Source organism: Malaclemys terrapin, chromosome 2, assembly GCF_027887155.1.
Source record: "Malaclemys terrapin pileata isolate rMalTer1 chromosome 2, rMalTer1.hap1, whole genome shotgun sequence".
Taxonomy (NCBI): domain Eukaryota; kingdom Metazoa; phylum Chordata; order Testudines; family Emydidae; genus Malaclemys; species Malaclemys terrapin.
This window is the reverse complement of record NC_071506.1, coordinates 242,861,963-242,877,028: the sequence shown is the minus strand read 5'-3', so window position 1 is coordinate 242,877,028 and position 15,066 is coordinate 242,861,963. Positions and strand designations below refer to the sequence as shown.

The window sequence follows — 15,066 nt, the reverse complement described above, 5'->3', positions numbered from 1 at the left end:
GGATACTGCATTAGGCAGAAAAGGATTAATAAGCATTTAGATGCCCAGAAATGATGATTAGTGGAATACAGAACCGCTTGTCCTGTCCAAAACTGCCAGTTGTGCTAATGTGTATGTTTTCATGTTGTGATGAAAATTTCCATTTACTACCAAATCTGTATAATTTAGAACAAGTGGGACTATTGTTCAGGCTATAACAGCTTTTCCAAAAGTGTATGGATAGTGCTGTATCCATACATTCACACTGTCCCCTAATCCTAGTCTAAAAACCACTATTTATATGAACATTTTAATGGTAGAAATTCTTATTTTTAGTACAAACATAGTTGAAGTAACTTACTTAATTTCTCTATTTGTGCTAAATGGGGGTATAATTACACTGCTATGAGGCAACTGTAACTTTATTAATGGTCATAGAGTACTTCAAGAGCTCTCATGGAAGACACATTATACAAGTGCAAAGTATTATTTACTTATTAAAGTTACTAGTTTTCTTCTTGACCAAAATGTTGTGCTGCAAATCTTCAGTAAATAAGGCCTTACCTGTAGGAGACCTGTACTGCCATGCCTTTAGTGTGATCACTTATCAGCGTGAGTGCTTTTTATTGATTAAACTTAAATCAGCAAGGAATCAACTAAACCTAATCTATAAAAGGCACTCTGAAAGTGAAATCTGAGTGTCGACACAAGGGAAGGATTGCAATAATCTAACTAAATAAATGTCTAAATATATCTAGTTTAATATTGGCACACTTTTCTCAGGCAGACAAGGCCTAAGTCCCTTAAACCTAGAGGGGTACATTTCAATAGAAAAAGATACAGTGGAAGTAGCCAAGTGGCAATGGCAAAAACGATTAGGGTTCAGACATACATCCCATCTTTAGCATTCCAAGTGCATCATTGTCTCAACATTAGGCTTGCTCTGATATGGTTCTTTCAGTGTGTAGGTGCTAGAGGTTTGCATGGGAACCAAGAACCATGGGAATTTTTAAGGAATGAAATGACACTGGGATAACATCAGAATGAGGCTTGAGGTTTATGGATTCATGACAAGCCAAGGAATTTCCATTATGGATTGAATGCAATTGTGCAATTTCTATATTATGCAATCCGGAGGCAGCAGGTTTACCTTCTGCAGGAAGAGGATAAAAGTCCCCATTTATAGAGTTGCCAACTTTCTAACTCAACAAAACCGAACACCCTTGCCCCACCCCTTCTCTGAGGCCTTGCCCCACTCACTCCATCCCCACTCCCTCCATCGCTTGCTCTCCCCCACCCTCACTCACTCACTCATTTTCACCGGGTTGGGGAGGGTCCCTTTTCGACTGGGTGTTCAGTTGAAAACTGGACACCTGACAATCCTATGAAGCAATTCAGCTAACCCTTTCAGCCAACTTGGAGGCAGCACTAATAGAGTTCAGGGTGATCTGCGGCTACTCTCCCTTGCCAGAAGGAAAATATGGTACCTTTTAACTCTGAATCACACCTCCAGGCAAATGAATGCACAGAAAGATATATATATATATACTGTACTGTAGGTATCCTCACTGTAGGATAAAAGGGCAAAAGAGCACAATGGAGATCCTAGATGGTGCTCAAATAAATTCTATCCTGCAGTTACATGATAGAATATAATGCTTCTTAAGAAGCCTTTACTGCCTATGAGGTAATATTTTTATTAATGTTTAAAGATTTAAAAAACACAATATACCTTAATGGCTTGTCACAATCTACATTTTAAAAAGACAAAATGTATTTAAATAAGCTGCATTGTGAAAAGTACATAAATATATCCTTGTACAAGAGATTAATGGCTTTGTAGAAAGCCTCCTTTTCCACTTTATTTATTAACCATAAGGCCTTTAAAAGAAGATGCCATCTTTAACTTGTCTGTCCTACTGTCTAAATAGTGCAAGAGTCTCAGAGCAGTTAACAATATGCAATATTCTATACAACCTGAGAGCAAATGTGCTTCCAAAATTTTAACAAGAGGCTTCATCCAAAAACCTTCCACATTAGTTTGCACTACATGCAGTATATTTTTCACTCTATCTTTCTATCTGTCATCTAGATTCATATATAGTGCCTATCACCAGAGAGCCCCGAAAAATTAAAGAATGAATAAAGAGATATATTTCTCTCTCTCTCTCTCTCTCTCTCTCTCTTTCCTCTAGTCAGCAGGGATGGGACTTTACATTATTGTGGGATGACAACTGTAGGTCAAATAAATGGGCTTGATATTTTGCTCTAAAAGTGCTGAGGTTCATGGTCACCCATATATCTTCTTGGGAGTTGCAGATTTGGGGTCCAGCTGCTGCAATAGCTCCATCTTCTGAACAAGAGTTGCCTCCTGCAGTCATCTTGAGGTTGACACTGCCCTATAGAATACATCTGTCACAGAAAGTCACAACTGCTCGGGGTGAGGCAGTCCCTCGGGTCACTTGGGTCAATCCCATGTAAGGCTTTGAAGGTGAGAAGCAGAATCTTGAATTGGATCCAACATTCAACAGGAAGCCAGTGAAGAGAGCAGATCACTGGGATAAAGGCATCTCAGTGACCTGCATTGCTGAGCCAATAGTCTTCCATGCTGTGAACCAAACTGCAGTTTGGTTAACATCTGTAATTTCATACCCAAGTACAGAGACTTACAATTCATAGATTCATAGATTCTAGGACTAGAAGGGATCTCGAGAGGTCATCGAGTCCAGTCCCCTGCCCGCATGGCAGGACCAAATACTGTCTAGACCATCCCTGATAGACATTTATCTAACCTACTCTTAAATATCTCCAGAGATGGAGATTCCACAACCTCCCGAGGCAATTTATTCCAGTGTTTAACCACCCTGACAGTTAGGAACTTTTTCCTAATGTCCAACCTAGACCTCCCTTGCTGCAGTTTAAGCCCATTGCTTCTTGTTCTATCCTTAGAGGATAAAGTGAACAAGTTTTCTCCCTCCTCCTTATGACACCCTTTTAGATACCTGAAAACTGCTATCATGTCCCCCCTCAGTCTTCTCTTTTCCAAACTAAACAAACCCAATTCTTTCAGCCTTCCTTCATAGGTCATGTTCTCAAGACCTTTAATCATTCTTGTTGCTCTTCTCTGGACCCTTTCCAATTTCTCCACATCTTTCTTGAAATGCGGTGCCCAGAACTGGACACAATACTCCAGCTGAGGCCTAACCAAAGCAGAGTAGAGCGGAATAATGACTTCTCGTGTCTTGCTCACAACACACCTGTTAATACATCCCAGAATCATGTTTGCTTTTTTTGCAACAGCATCACACTGTTGACTCATATTTAGCTTGTGGTCCACTATAACCCCTAGATCCCTTTCTGCCGTACTCCTTCCTAGACAGTCTCTTCCCATTCTGTATGTGTGAAACTGATTTTTTCTTCCTAAGTGGAGCACTTTGCATTTGTCTTTGTTAAACTTCATCCTGTTTAACTCAGACCATTTCTCCAATTTGTCCAGATCATTTTGAATTATGACCCTGTCCTCCAAAGCAGTTGCAATCCCTCCCAGTTTGGTATCATCCGCAAACTTAATACGCGTACTTTCTATGCCTATATCTAAGTCGTTAATGAAGATATTGAACAGAGCCGGTCCCAAAACAGACCCCTGCGGAACCCCACTCGTTATGCCTTTCCAGCAGGATTGGGAACCATTAATAACAACTCTCTGAGTACGGTTATCCAGCCAGTTATGCACCCACCTTATAGTAGCCCCATCTAAATTGTATTTGCCTAGTTTATCGATAAGAATATCATGCGAGACCGTATCAAATGCCTTACTAAAGTCTAGGTATACCACATCCACAGCTTCTCCCTTATCCACAAGACTCGTTATCCTATCAAAGAAAGCTATCAGATTGGTTTGACATGATTTGTTCTTTACAAATCCATGCTGGCTGTTCCCTATCACCTTACCAACTTCCAAGTGTTTGCAGATGATTTCCTTAATTACTTGCTCCATTATCTTCCCTGGCACAGAAGTTAAACTAACTGGTCTGGAGTTTTCTGGGTTGTTTTTATTTCCCTTTTTATAGATGGGCACTATATTTGCCCTTTTCCAGTCTTCTGGAATCTCTCCCGTCTCCCATGATTTTCCAAAGATAATAGCTAGAGGCTCAGATACCTCCTCTATTAGCTCCTCGAGTATTCTAGGATGCATTTCATCAGGCCCTGGTGACTTGCAGGCATCTAACTTTTCTAAGTGATTTTTAACTTGTTCTTTTTTTATTTTATCTGCTAAACCTACCCCCTTCCCATTAGCATTCACTAGGTTAGGCATTCCTTCAGACTTCTCGGTGAAGACTGAAACAAAGAAGTCATTAAGCATCTCTGCCATTTCCAAGTTTCCTGTTACTGTTTCTCCCTCTTCACTAAGCAGTGGGCCTACCCTGTCTTTGGTCTTCCTCTTGCTTCTAATGTATTGATAAAAAGTCTTCTTGTTTCCCTTTATTTCTGTAGCTAGTTTGAGCTCATTTTGTGCCTTTGCCTTTCTAATCTTGCCCCTGCATTCCTGTGTTGTTTGCCTATATTCATCTTTTGTAATCTGTCCTAGTTTCCATTTTTTACATGACTCCTTTTTATTTTTAGATCAGCAAGATCTCGTGGTTAAGCCAAGGTGGTCTTTTGCCACATTTTCTATCTTTCCTAACCAGCGGAATAGCTTGCTTTTGGGCCCTTAATAGTGTCCCTTTGAAAAACTGCCAACTCTCCTCAGTTGTTTTTCCCCAATAATCAAGTCTGCAGGTAATGAATGAGTAGATCACCATGGCTACGTCTGAATTCAGCAGAGGATGATACAGTATCTTTACCATTCACAGATGGAAAAGGGAATTTTTCATGTTTGTGGCTACTGGGATATCCATAAGCAGATGAACACAGGCTATAGAATATCTTAATGATCTGAAGGCAGACACCCTCGTGCAGAATGCTGATACACAGGTGGTGAGTTCTTTAAAGTGCTTCCCTTTCTCCTCCTCACATACCCCTGGAGCAGTTTGCTGTGTGTGTAGGAACCATGTGGTGCATCCCCCATGTACTCCTAGAGATTCTGATGGGGACACAGAAGGAGAGTTCCGTTGGAAACAGCTGCCATGGGAATGGAGGGAACACCATGCCATGGCAGCTGTCTTAGTGTGCAGCAGCTGGGTCAGTAGCCAGCTTCAGAGAGAGCTGAACATTTTAACAAGTAGAGTCTGCCTTCCAATTTTAGGAAAAGCCTATGAAACAAATTTTTGTTCTCATTCTCATCTTGCCCACTTTTACCACACCACTATTATCGGAGCCAACCTGAAGATTTTGGAAAGGGTTAATAAGGAGGTTCTTTGAACTATACCCCAAACTTAAGTGACCCATCTTATAGAAACTGTGTGTTCAGCGGGTGAAGGACTCGTTAGAAGTGGAACCTAATAGCTCATTCCTTTCAGTTACCCTGGTCAGTTTACATCCATGTATACTGGTTTATTATTTTCAAGGCTATCTTTGCAAGGAAAAGGAGCAAAGATTTCTTTCTAAGTGAAAACTGAGATTCTCCTTTGTAGGGACCAAGGCTATTAACAGGCCCCTGACGTGTCCCCTCCAGGACAGCAGTGAATCTGACCTGGTCTCACGCTCTCCCATCAATCTACATACACAACGCTCACTAATGTTATTGGGAAATGCATGCATAAAAAGAACAAGACACACAACCTCTCATCCCCTGCCATGTATGTTCTGAGCAACAGTTCAGACATGATTCTGATCTGATGTAAATCAGGAGCAATTCCACTGAAATCAATGGATTTACACCAGTCCCAAAACCAGTGTGAGATCAAGAGCAGCCGTAACTGTGAATGTCTTGGTTTGTGTCACAACCTTACAAAGCTTTACTCGCTTACTTAGTGTCAATGAAATCAATAGATCTACTCTTGAGTGTAAGGATTGCAGATCAGGCCCTAAATCCAGCAAACGTGTGGGGGGGAGAAAACATAAGAAATTGGGTTGTTTTGAGGCACCGTATATAACTTTGATGCATTGTATATAATTTTAGAAGAATTAATTTAAGATGGGAAAATAAAAAGGAGAGAGAGAGAAATGCGCATGTTTTCCCTAAAACAAAATGAATCATGAGCTATAATTGCCCTTTTAAGAGTGGTGAGTTTTTCTTGTTCTCCAAAAAACTTGTTCCAGCACTAGAATGATTACAGTCCCAGCTTCTCTCTCATCCAATCACAGAACAGATCGGGAAGCACAGGCAACATAGGGCTTTAATTTACAAGGGATCATCTACATTTCTTCCAGAAGAACACAAAATCAAATAATAAGCCTGCATACTCAATATATATTGAGTTTAGTTTAAACTGCTCTATAAACATTATTAACTAGAAAAATTGTTGTGGGTATTGTGATGAAGAGACTTTCTATAGTGCGCTTTGAATGTGCTTAACAGTTCTTCTTGTGCCTACTTTAAGAATGAACTGTAAAAAGGATCTAACTTCCAGGAGAGCTCCTAAGAGACTGATATTTATTCCTGGCCCAAGTTACATGATATGGCGCAAGATTACAAAAGCGATCACATGGTAGGTTTTTCTCCCCAAATTAAGAGTAGATAAAACATAATTTCCACCAAAACTGACAACCACAAACTAATAACAAAATATATAAATAGAGGTATCTGGGGATAGATTTCAGGGCTAGATAACCCGAACCCCCTGACAGAAAAGAGGATTGTTCTGCATCTTTGATAACTACTGCCTCTAAACCTAAATGGTTTTCTGGTCACATGGCTTCATGTTCTCAGAACAACTCTTTATGCAGTGGCCTGTTTGGCTGCTGGGCGGGCAATCACATGGGCCTCATGTTCCCTATTCCTGGTGTTTTTCATTGCCAGCGACTGTGTGGACTTGTGCTATTTCTGTCAGTACAGGAGCACTGACAGTAGCGTTCTGGATCTCTCAAGAAACAGGGTCCAACTTAGGTTTTTTTTAGATGTCTTTTTTTCCTCCTATAGAAATGACCCTCAGACGTTGTCATGACATATGTCCTTGGTGCAGGTGACTATTACCTTGGCAGGTGGCTAGACACTTTCTGTTTGAAATCTCTCTTTTGCAATGGACATATCTGTCTGAGATTCTCTTTTCCAGTTTTCAGGCACATAAATCTTTTGGTACCTACCTCAGGGTTAACTGTCTTGGGCTCAAGAAGTTTGTTATATGTAGATTAAGGGTTTTGTTTTTCTACCTCTAAGTCTCTGAAATGGGAGCCTAATAAAACACTGAGGTGTGTTCTGATGATCCTACAATGATAGCTGTGGAATCATAGAATCAGTTACATTTTATTTTTTCACATTTTTTCTATTTGTACCTATCTTATTCTAACACGTGTGACTATAAATAGTAACGGCTTGACATGATGTGCTAAAATGAATATATCAAGGAGAATTACCAAAATAAGGCACTCGTGAACTGTGGCCCACAATCAGTTAGATTGTGGCCCAGAATCAGTTAATCAATTAGCTCACTTAGAACCCCATGGTGAGCCAATTGAGGTTTATAGTCCATATGTTGCTATTTGATGTAGATTTCATATCTTCAATGGACATGTTTATTCTGGTCCAAAATAGAACATCTCAGGGTGTATTGTTACTACAAGATAGAAAGTGAAGGTATGTCTACACTCCAATAAAACCCATGGTGCCAAGTCTCAGGGCGTGGGTCAGCTGACTCAGGCTTGGACTGCAGGGCTAAAAACACTCAGGCTAGAGCCCGGGCTTTGAGACCTTCCCCCCTCATAGTAGTTTCCAAATCCCTTTCATGTGCCACAGGAATGTATTATAGCCCTCCAATGCCCATAGGCCTGCCACATGCAGCAGAGTGATGGGTTTCACCCTTTCCTCTTTCTATGTAATGTCACTTGCTTCCAGAAAATTTTGAAAGCAATACAATCACTTCCTCCAGTTGTCTACCACATTTTCTTCCACACCAAAGGATGGCTTCATTTGCTCCATTTTTGCCAAAGATTCTTTTTCTTCTGACACCATGTAATAAAAGTGTGATATACAGTGCCTCGGTGTACAAATTGAAGATGGCATGATATACTGCAAGGCCTCAAAAGTTTAGGGAAAGAAAAATGGCAGTCCAACATATCAGAGCACTGGACTGGGAGTCAGGGCGACCTGGCTTCTGTTCCTGACTCCGCCACTGATTCACTGTGTGACTTTGGGCACACAGTAGTGATGGTAAGAAATGTATCTTATATCTTGTCTGACTTTGGGACAGTCAGTCAAACATGGGAATTTGAATTTCCACAGTGCAGAGGTATTCTTAGGATCCAGATACTCTATGTTTGTAAAACGTTTTGAGATTATCGGAGTCTAGTTTATTATTACTATTATTGAATTTCAGTGAGTAAAGTACATTTCCCATCTAGCTTTTACCATTTTTTTCTTTTAATAAATTGAGTATGCATTTTGAAATAGCCAACTTGACTTCCTCTGGCTCTGAGCACATGTAACTTAGACATATAGGAGGAAATGGCTATTCTTGGTAATTACTATATATACATTCACTCAACAAAACACACAATCTACAGAAGTAGTGTATATTTTAAAAAAACCTACCCCAAGGTATTTGTAAGTAAGGTGGCTTTAATCTTACACTGACCTAAAATAACCATCTAGGCAAGAAAAAACTGTTGTAATTATTACTTTTATATTTTAGGTTATTATAGTTTATTTATCCTAGAATGTACAAGTAACTCAACATTGACATAATAAGTACCCTTTGATACTTATTTTTATTTTGCAACTTTCAGAACACCATTAGTATATACTGAATGTAACTATCAGGGACCCTAATTTCAAAGGTTTGTTCCTCATTTTTGTGCCAAAAAAACCTGTTACACTAAACAAATTAAGGCGATACAAGTCTTACAAAGATGCTCAGTTACTAGTCATGGTTTTTAATTTACTTTACTCTCCACTGTCTGCAATTGCCTTTTGGAAGCCTGACAATTATATTGTCATCCCCCCCAATCCCTTTCTCCCCCACCCCTATGATTGTGCCCTGAGGCAAATATTGATTCCCACTCCCCAAAATCCCTGCTGCGTTTTGAATGGAGCTGAAAGTAACAGAGCTGCCTTTCCTTAAAGGGACACTGTCAAGACTGATGGACCCACAATGTAACATATATTAAGCAATTCAGTGTTTTGTACTGTATTGATTATGGGGAATTATCAATTCTTTCTAAAAAATGTCTGCAACATTCCTAAAATCCTAACTTTTCAGGAGGGAACCAGTCTTAGCTCTGCTTGCACAAACTGTCTTTCCATCCTGCTTTTTTGGTGTTGGTTTTTTGTCTGTTTTTCCATTCCTTTGAAGAAGCAGGGTATCACAATTTGCACAAATCTTCACAAGGAGAGAACAGGCAAGCAGAGCGGAGGGAGAACACAAATGCCCATTATAACAAAACCTGGTAGGTCCAGCCTTCCTCTTTGACAGATCTGTTAAGACAGCAAATGCATAGTTTTAAAGCATATTTCAAAGTTTCTGTGTTGTAGGTTGATGTTTTCCTCTTTACTTTCTGAAGACAGTGGTCAAATTAATCTCTGATATCTATGAACTCACACCAGAGATGAAGTTGAGCCTTTATATTTTTGAGGGTCCCTCACAAAATGGCTGGTTTAGGGTTTGGGGGGTTGTTTGGTGTGTGTGTGCTAGGAAGAGGTTATTTGCTTGTTTGGTTTACAAATAGACATTTAGAGTTTTACTTATGTACTTCACTGGCATAGTGTGTCAATTTAAAGTTTGCAAAGTGTGTTAAGACAATATCAACTTAGCACTATTATATTTATCAGACTCCAAAGAATCTCTTGCATCAGCTTACAATCTTTAAGTTTTTATTGTAAACTATGGAACAAACGTGTTTCCTAAATTGCAAACACTAAACTTAAACTTAGAAACATCTGTTCTGATCCTAGCCTTGACTCACCCTCTTTCATTAGTGTGAATTGCAGAATTTTTAACCATAAAAATGAAAAGCAATTGTCTGCCCTATTCTATTCATTATCCCCTCACAGCATATGGGGCTATTCTCCTCCCAAGCCTTCCTCTTTTTTCTTTTAAAGCAAAACCCATCAAGCCCGGCCTCCTTCACAGCGACCCCCCCGCCTCTGCTCCCTTTGTGCCTTGGACAGGCTGAAAAGCGGCGCTTGGGCGACCTAACCTCCTTCTGCGCCTGGAAGCTGAGTGAGATGTTGAGAGACGGTCCCTTCCGCAGGCAACTCAGGCGTCGGTTTCAAGGCTCCTCCCTTCTGGCGAACGGCAGACTGCGGGGCGCCTGGAAACCGGTCCGAGGGAGAGAGGCGAGGGGGAGCGCACTTGAGGGATTGACACAAATGGTCAGGCGGCGGCGGCGGCGGAGGCTGGAGCTGCAGCGGGGAGCCGCGCGCTGCCTCTCGCCACTCGGCTCTGCGGGGCAGTGAGGAGCGCTGGCAGGGCCGGGAGCGGGGCAGTTTCGGGGTGTCCCCCTCCCGCCGCCCTGCCCCCCTTCATGAGTCTCAAGTTTGATGCGGGCGCAGCAGAGGCGGCGGCGGGAGCCCGGCTGGGGCGGCAGCGGCGCCGAGGCAGGGGCCGGCGAAGTATGGCTGAGCAGCGGGCACCCCCGGGGGCGTCCGGGCACGGCCGGGAAGTTCGCGGCGGGGAGACGGCGGCGGGCGGCAGGAAGAAGAGCAGCAGCAGCCGCCCCAGCTGGTGTCTCCGGCTCCTGCTGCTGCTGTGGGCGGAGGCTCCGGTGCTGCCTGCCCGGGGCCAGCCCCAGCAGTACAACGGCGAGCGGGGCATCTCCATCCCGGACCATGGCTACTGCCAGCCCATCTCCATCCCGCTGTGCACGGACATCGCCTACAACCAGACCATCATGCCCAACCTGCTGGGCCACACCAACCAGGAGGACGCCGGGCTGGAGGTGCACCAGTTCTACCCGCTCGTCAAGGTGCAGTGCTCGGCCGAGCTCAAGTTCTTCCTGTGCTCCATGTACGCGCCCGTGTGCACGGTGCTGGAGCAGGCGCTGCCGCCCTGCCGCTCCCTGTGCGAGCGGGCGCGCCTGGGCTGCGAGGCGCTCATGAACAAGTTCGGCTTCCAGTGGCCCGACACGCTGCGCTGCGAGAAGTTCCCCGTGCACGGCGCCGGCGAGCTGTGCGTGGGGCAGAACACCTCCGAGCGCGGCACCCCCACGCCCTCGCTGCTGCCCGAGCTCTGGACCAGCAACCCCCAGCAGCGCGGCGCGGGGCCGGCGGGCGGCGAGCGGGGCGGCCGCTTCGCCTGCCCGCGGGCGCTCAAGGTGCCCTCCTACCTGAACTACCGCTTCCTCGGGGAGAAGGACTGCGGCGCCCCCTGCGAGCCCGGGCGCCTCTACGGGCTCATGTACTTCGGGCCCGAGGAGCTGCGCTTCTCCCGCACCTGGATCGGCATCTGGTCGGTGCTGTGCTGCGCCTCCACCCTCTTCACCGTGCTCACCTACCTGGTGGACATGAAGCGCTTCAGCTACCCGGAGCGGCCCATCATCTTCCTGTCGGGCTGCTACACCGCCGTGGCCGTGGCCTACGTCGCCGGCTTCCTGCTGGAGGAGCGGGTGGTCTGCAACGAGCGCTTCGCCGAGGACGGCGCCCGCACGGTGGCGCAGGGCACCAAGCGGGAGGGCTGCACCATCCTCTTCATGATGCTCTACTTCTTCGGCATGGCCAGCTCCATCTGGTGGGTCATCCTCTCCCTCACATGGTTCCTGGCCGCCGGCATGAAGTGGGGCCACGAGGCCATTGAGGCCAACTCGCAGTACTTCCACCTGGCCGCCTGGGCCGTGCCCGCCATCAAGACCATCACCATCCTGGCCCTGGGGCAGGTAGACGGCGACGTGCTCAGTGGCGTCTGCTTCGTGGGCATCAACAACGTGGACGCCCTGCGGGGCTTCGTGCTGGCCCCCTTGTTCGTGTACCTGTTCATCGGCACCTCCTTCCTGTTGGCCGGCTTCGTCTCCCTCTTCAGGATCAGGACCATCATGAAGCACGATGGCACCAAGACAGAGAAGCTGGAGAAGCTGATGGTGAGGATAGGGGTCTTCAGTGTCCTCTACACGGTGCCTGCCACCATAGTCATCGCCTGCTATTTTTATGAGCAAGCCTTTAGGGAACAGTGGGAAAGGAGCTGGGTTGCCCAGAGCTGTAAGAGCTATGCCATCCCCTGTCCCAATAACCACAGCAGCCACCACCATCCACCCATGAGCCCTGACTTCACTGTCTTCATGATCAAATATCTCATGACCTTAATCGTGGGCATCACCTCAGGCTTCTGGATCTGGTCGGGGAAAACACTCAATTCCTGGAGGAAGTTCTATACCAGGCTTACCAACAGCAAGCAAGGGGAAACCACAGTGTGAAACCCAACCCAGCCAGGCCGAGGGACACCCACCATCCCAACCAGAGAGGGCGGGTGAGGGACCAAACTCCACTGTATGCCCACAATTCCAATCAGGAATGGGGGGAGAGGCTGCCACAAATCCACTCTTGGAAAACTTTCCAGACTTCTAGCCATTTCCCCAGCCTGCAGGGAAGTGAGAGAAATTAGGCAGGTGGGGAAACTCCTGAGATGGGACAGTCTTTGCCTCCTGTGGGGAGTGAACTTTATGTGTGGTTGGGGGAGAGGGTTGTAAATAGCCTCTGTAAGATTTTGTAAGTATATTTGTATTTGTAAATTACAAAGATCTCTCACCTTTTTTATTTTTAGGACATTTTAACTCATTTGCAGATTTCCCCCACTGTTTTTAACTGGCATTGGATTTTATTTTTCATTTTAGTACAGGATGGAAAAATAAAAGCAACCAAAACAAACCACTCCTTTCATCCCAGCACAGGTTTTGTAATGGTTTTGCTTGGAGTTCAGTTGCATGAACAGCATGGCCTGGATTGAGGCTGCTAACCTTAATGCCCTAAGGTTCCTCCTGACACAGGCTGGGTCCTGATCCCAGCAAGCCTAAAAGATGGGTGGGAATAGGGAGGGGCACAAACACCTGACTTGATCCCTGCCCCGTATACCTGATGCATAACGGGGGGAGTCTTGCTACTTGCATCCTGAGGGGATGGAGGAGCAAGCAGCTTTACCTCACTTCTGTGACCTCTGCCATGGATGGGGGAGGGGAAGATGGTCTGACCCCTGCTGCCCAATACCAGACATGTCTAGTCCTTGCCATATATACCCAGGGAGATCTTATCCCAGCTACCTAACCTTTGAGGGAACAACCTCCTTAGCCCCACTCAGAGGTGCCTGATCAGGGGCAGAGCAGCAGACTAAACCTTTCTGTCAACACTTAGCATTAGGTGGGGGAACTGGCTGCCTTCTGCTTTTTTAAATTAATTTAATTGTACCATGTGTTTGTTTTGTCAGTGGTCAGGAGTGGAGGTCTAATACCAGCTGCACCTGTAGTATGTCTGATGGCTTAAGAGAGATAAGAGGGCATAGATAGCAACCTTTATTTTTAACCTGTATAATAAACTTAATTTTTTTTTTAATGCAAACCCAAGAGGGGATTGATCTGGCTAATCTTTCATCAGAAATGGGGTTATTGGCTGTTGCTGTCCCAAAAGTTTCACAGCGTATGGATGGAAGGAAGACTGAGGATAGTTATGTTAATTGTTGTGTGCTCAGTTTCTTGGCTATCTGCTTCCTTGATGGGTCAGCTTGTGTGTGGTATAACATTGTTTCTTCTGTCAATGAAACTGTTGAGGGAGAACTACCTGGAAGGCTGTGTTGAGGTACTTGATATTTACTTAGATTAATAGACTGCTCAATATAAACAGGGTCAGAAAATATGAGCTCAGTAAAAAGAGATTAATTGGAATGACACGCAGTATTCAGCTTTTTTATTAAATCTATAAATTGACTTTTCAGTTTGGAAATATTTAAAATATTAAAATGCTCCTGTATTAAAATGCTCCATTATGTACACATTGTGAGGGAGGGATGATTTATTCCACTATTAAAAACAACAACAACCAAGAAACAAAATACTTAATCTGATGGGATATGAGACCTTAAGGAAACTCTGATGTCCTTTCTAGTACCATAATTACATTGCATACTGTGAAGCATGGGTGCAATATGTCTATCTTTAAAAAATGTATGCTCCTGTGTTTTTTAAAGAGGGTTAAACAAGACACATCAAATGTAACTCTTCACCAATGCATTTTAATATTTAGTCCTCTGTATGAAAAACAGCAGAATGCTTCTCTCTCCTGATTGTATTTTTTTAAAGTTTTTATATAACAAGCGTCTGTATTTAGGTTCATAAATGTTATCTCTGGCTACCATACCCTGAAATGCAATGGTATTTGAATTTGGTATTCATTTATTTCTTTCATTATCACAAGATCATCTATATTTATAGAGGAATAGAAATTTATATATATTAAATACCATATTTTTAATTTCTCTTAAATAAATTGAGGTTTTGTACAAAATGAGTTTGTCCTTTTACATATGCCTCGCAGTAATTCAATATATACGTATTCATTATTTTCATATATTACAAGGTGTGGGTGGTTTTTTGTTTGTTTTTTAACTGCGTTCACAAGCTAGAATTCAGTGTAGGAATGCATTATATAGCTTGTTTTTAGGCCAGTCCAGATTAATCCTTCAAAGGAACTAATGTATACTGTTCAAGATCCTTGATAGGATATGGTTGATGGTGTGAAATCCAAGAAGAGATCTGCTATATGGCAGGAGAAGAAAGAAGCTTGCAGATTTTTTTTTTTTTTGCAAAGGAGAGGTTAAGTTGGAAAAACCCTTCTATATTTGCTATTTAAAAATTTGCCAGTTTCTCACTGCCAGAATCACATTCAAGCTGTTTCTAAAATATAAACAATTGTCTTCCTTGGAATATTTTAGTATGCAGCCCTTTTTGTTTTCTTGGAATCTTGACTGTTCAGTTAAACCAGAGCTGTAAAATATGTACATGAAAATATTTCCATTAGGGTTTTTGAAGAATTACATACATTCTAAGCTTTTTTCCAAAACATTTTTGTTATCG

General features: G+C 43.5%; 1 protein-coding gene across 1 annotated transcript; it reads left to right on the top strand.

The window, feature by feature from the left end:
- The first annotated feature begins 10,442 nt into the window (after positions 1-10,442).
- On the top strand, positions 10,443-14,497 carry FZD1 (frizzled class receptor 1). The gene has a single exon (XM_054020505.1). It carries the CDS (start codon positions 10,540-10,542, stop codon positions 12,418-12,420), a length of 1,881 nt encoding a protein of 626 aa, XP_053876480.1. The 5' UTR covers positions 10,443-10,539; the 3' UTR covers positions 12,421-14,497.
- The last annotated feature ends 569 nt before the right edge of the window (positions 14,498-15,066 follow it).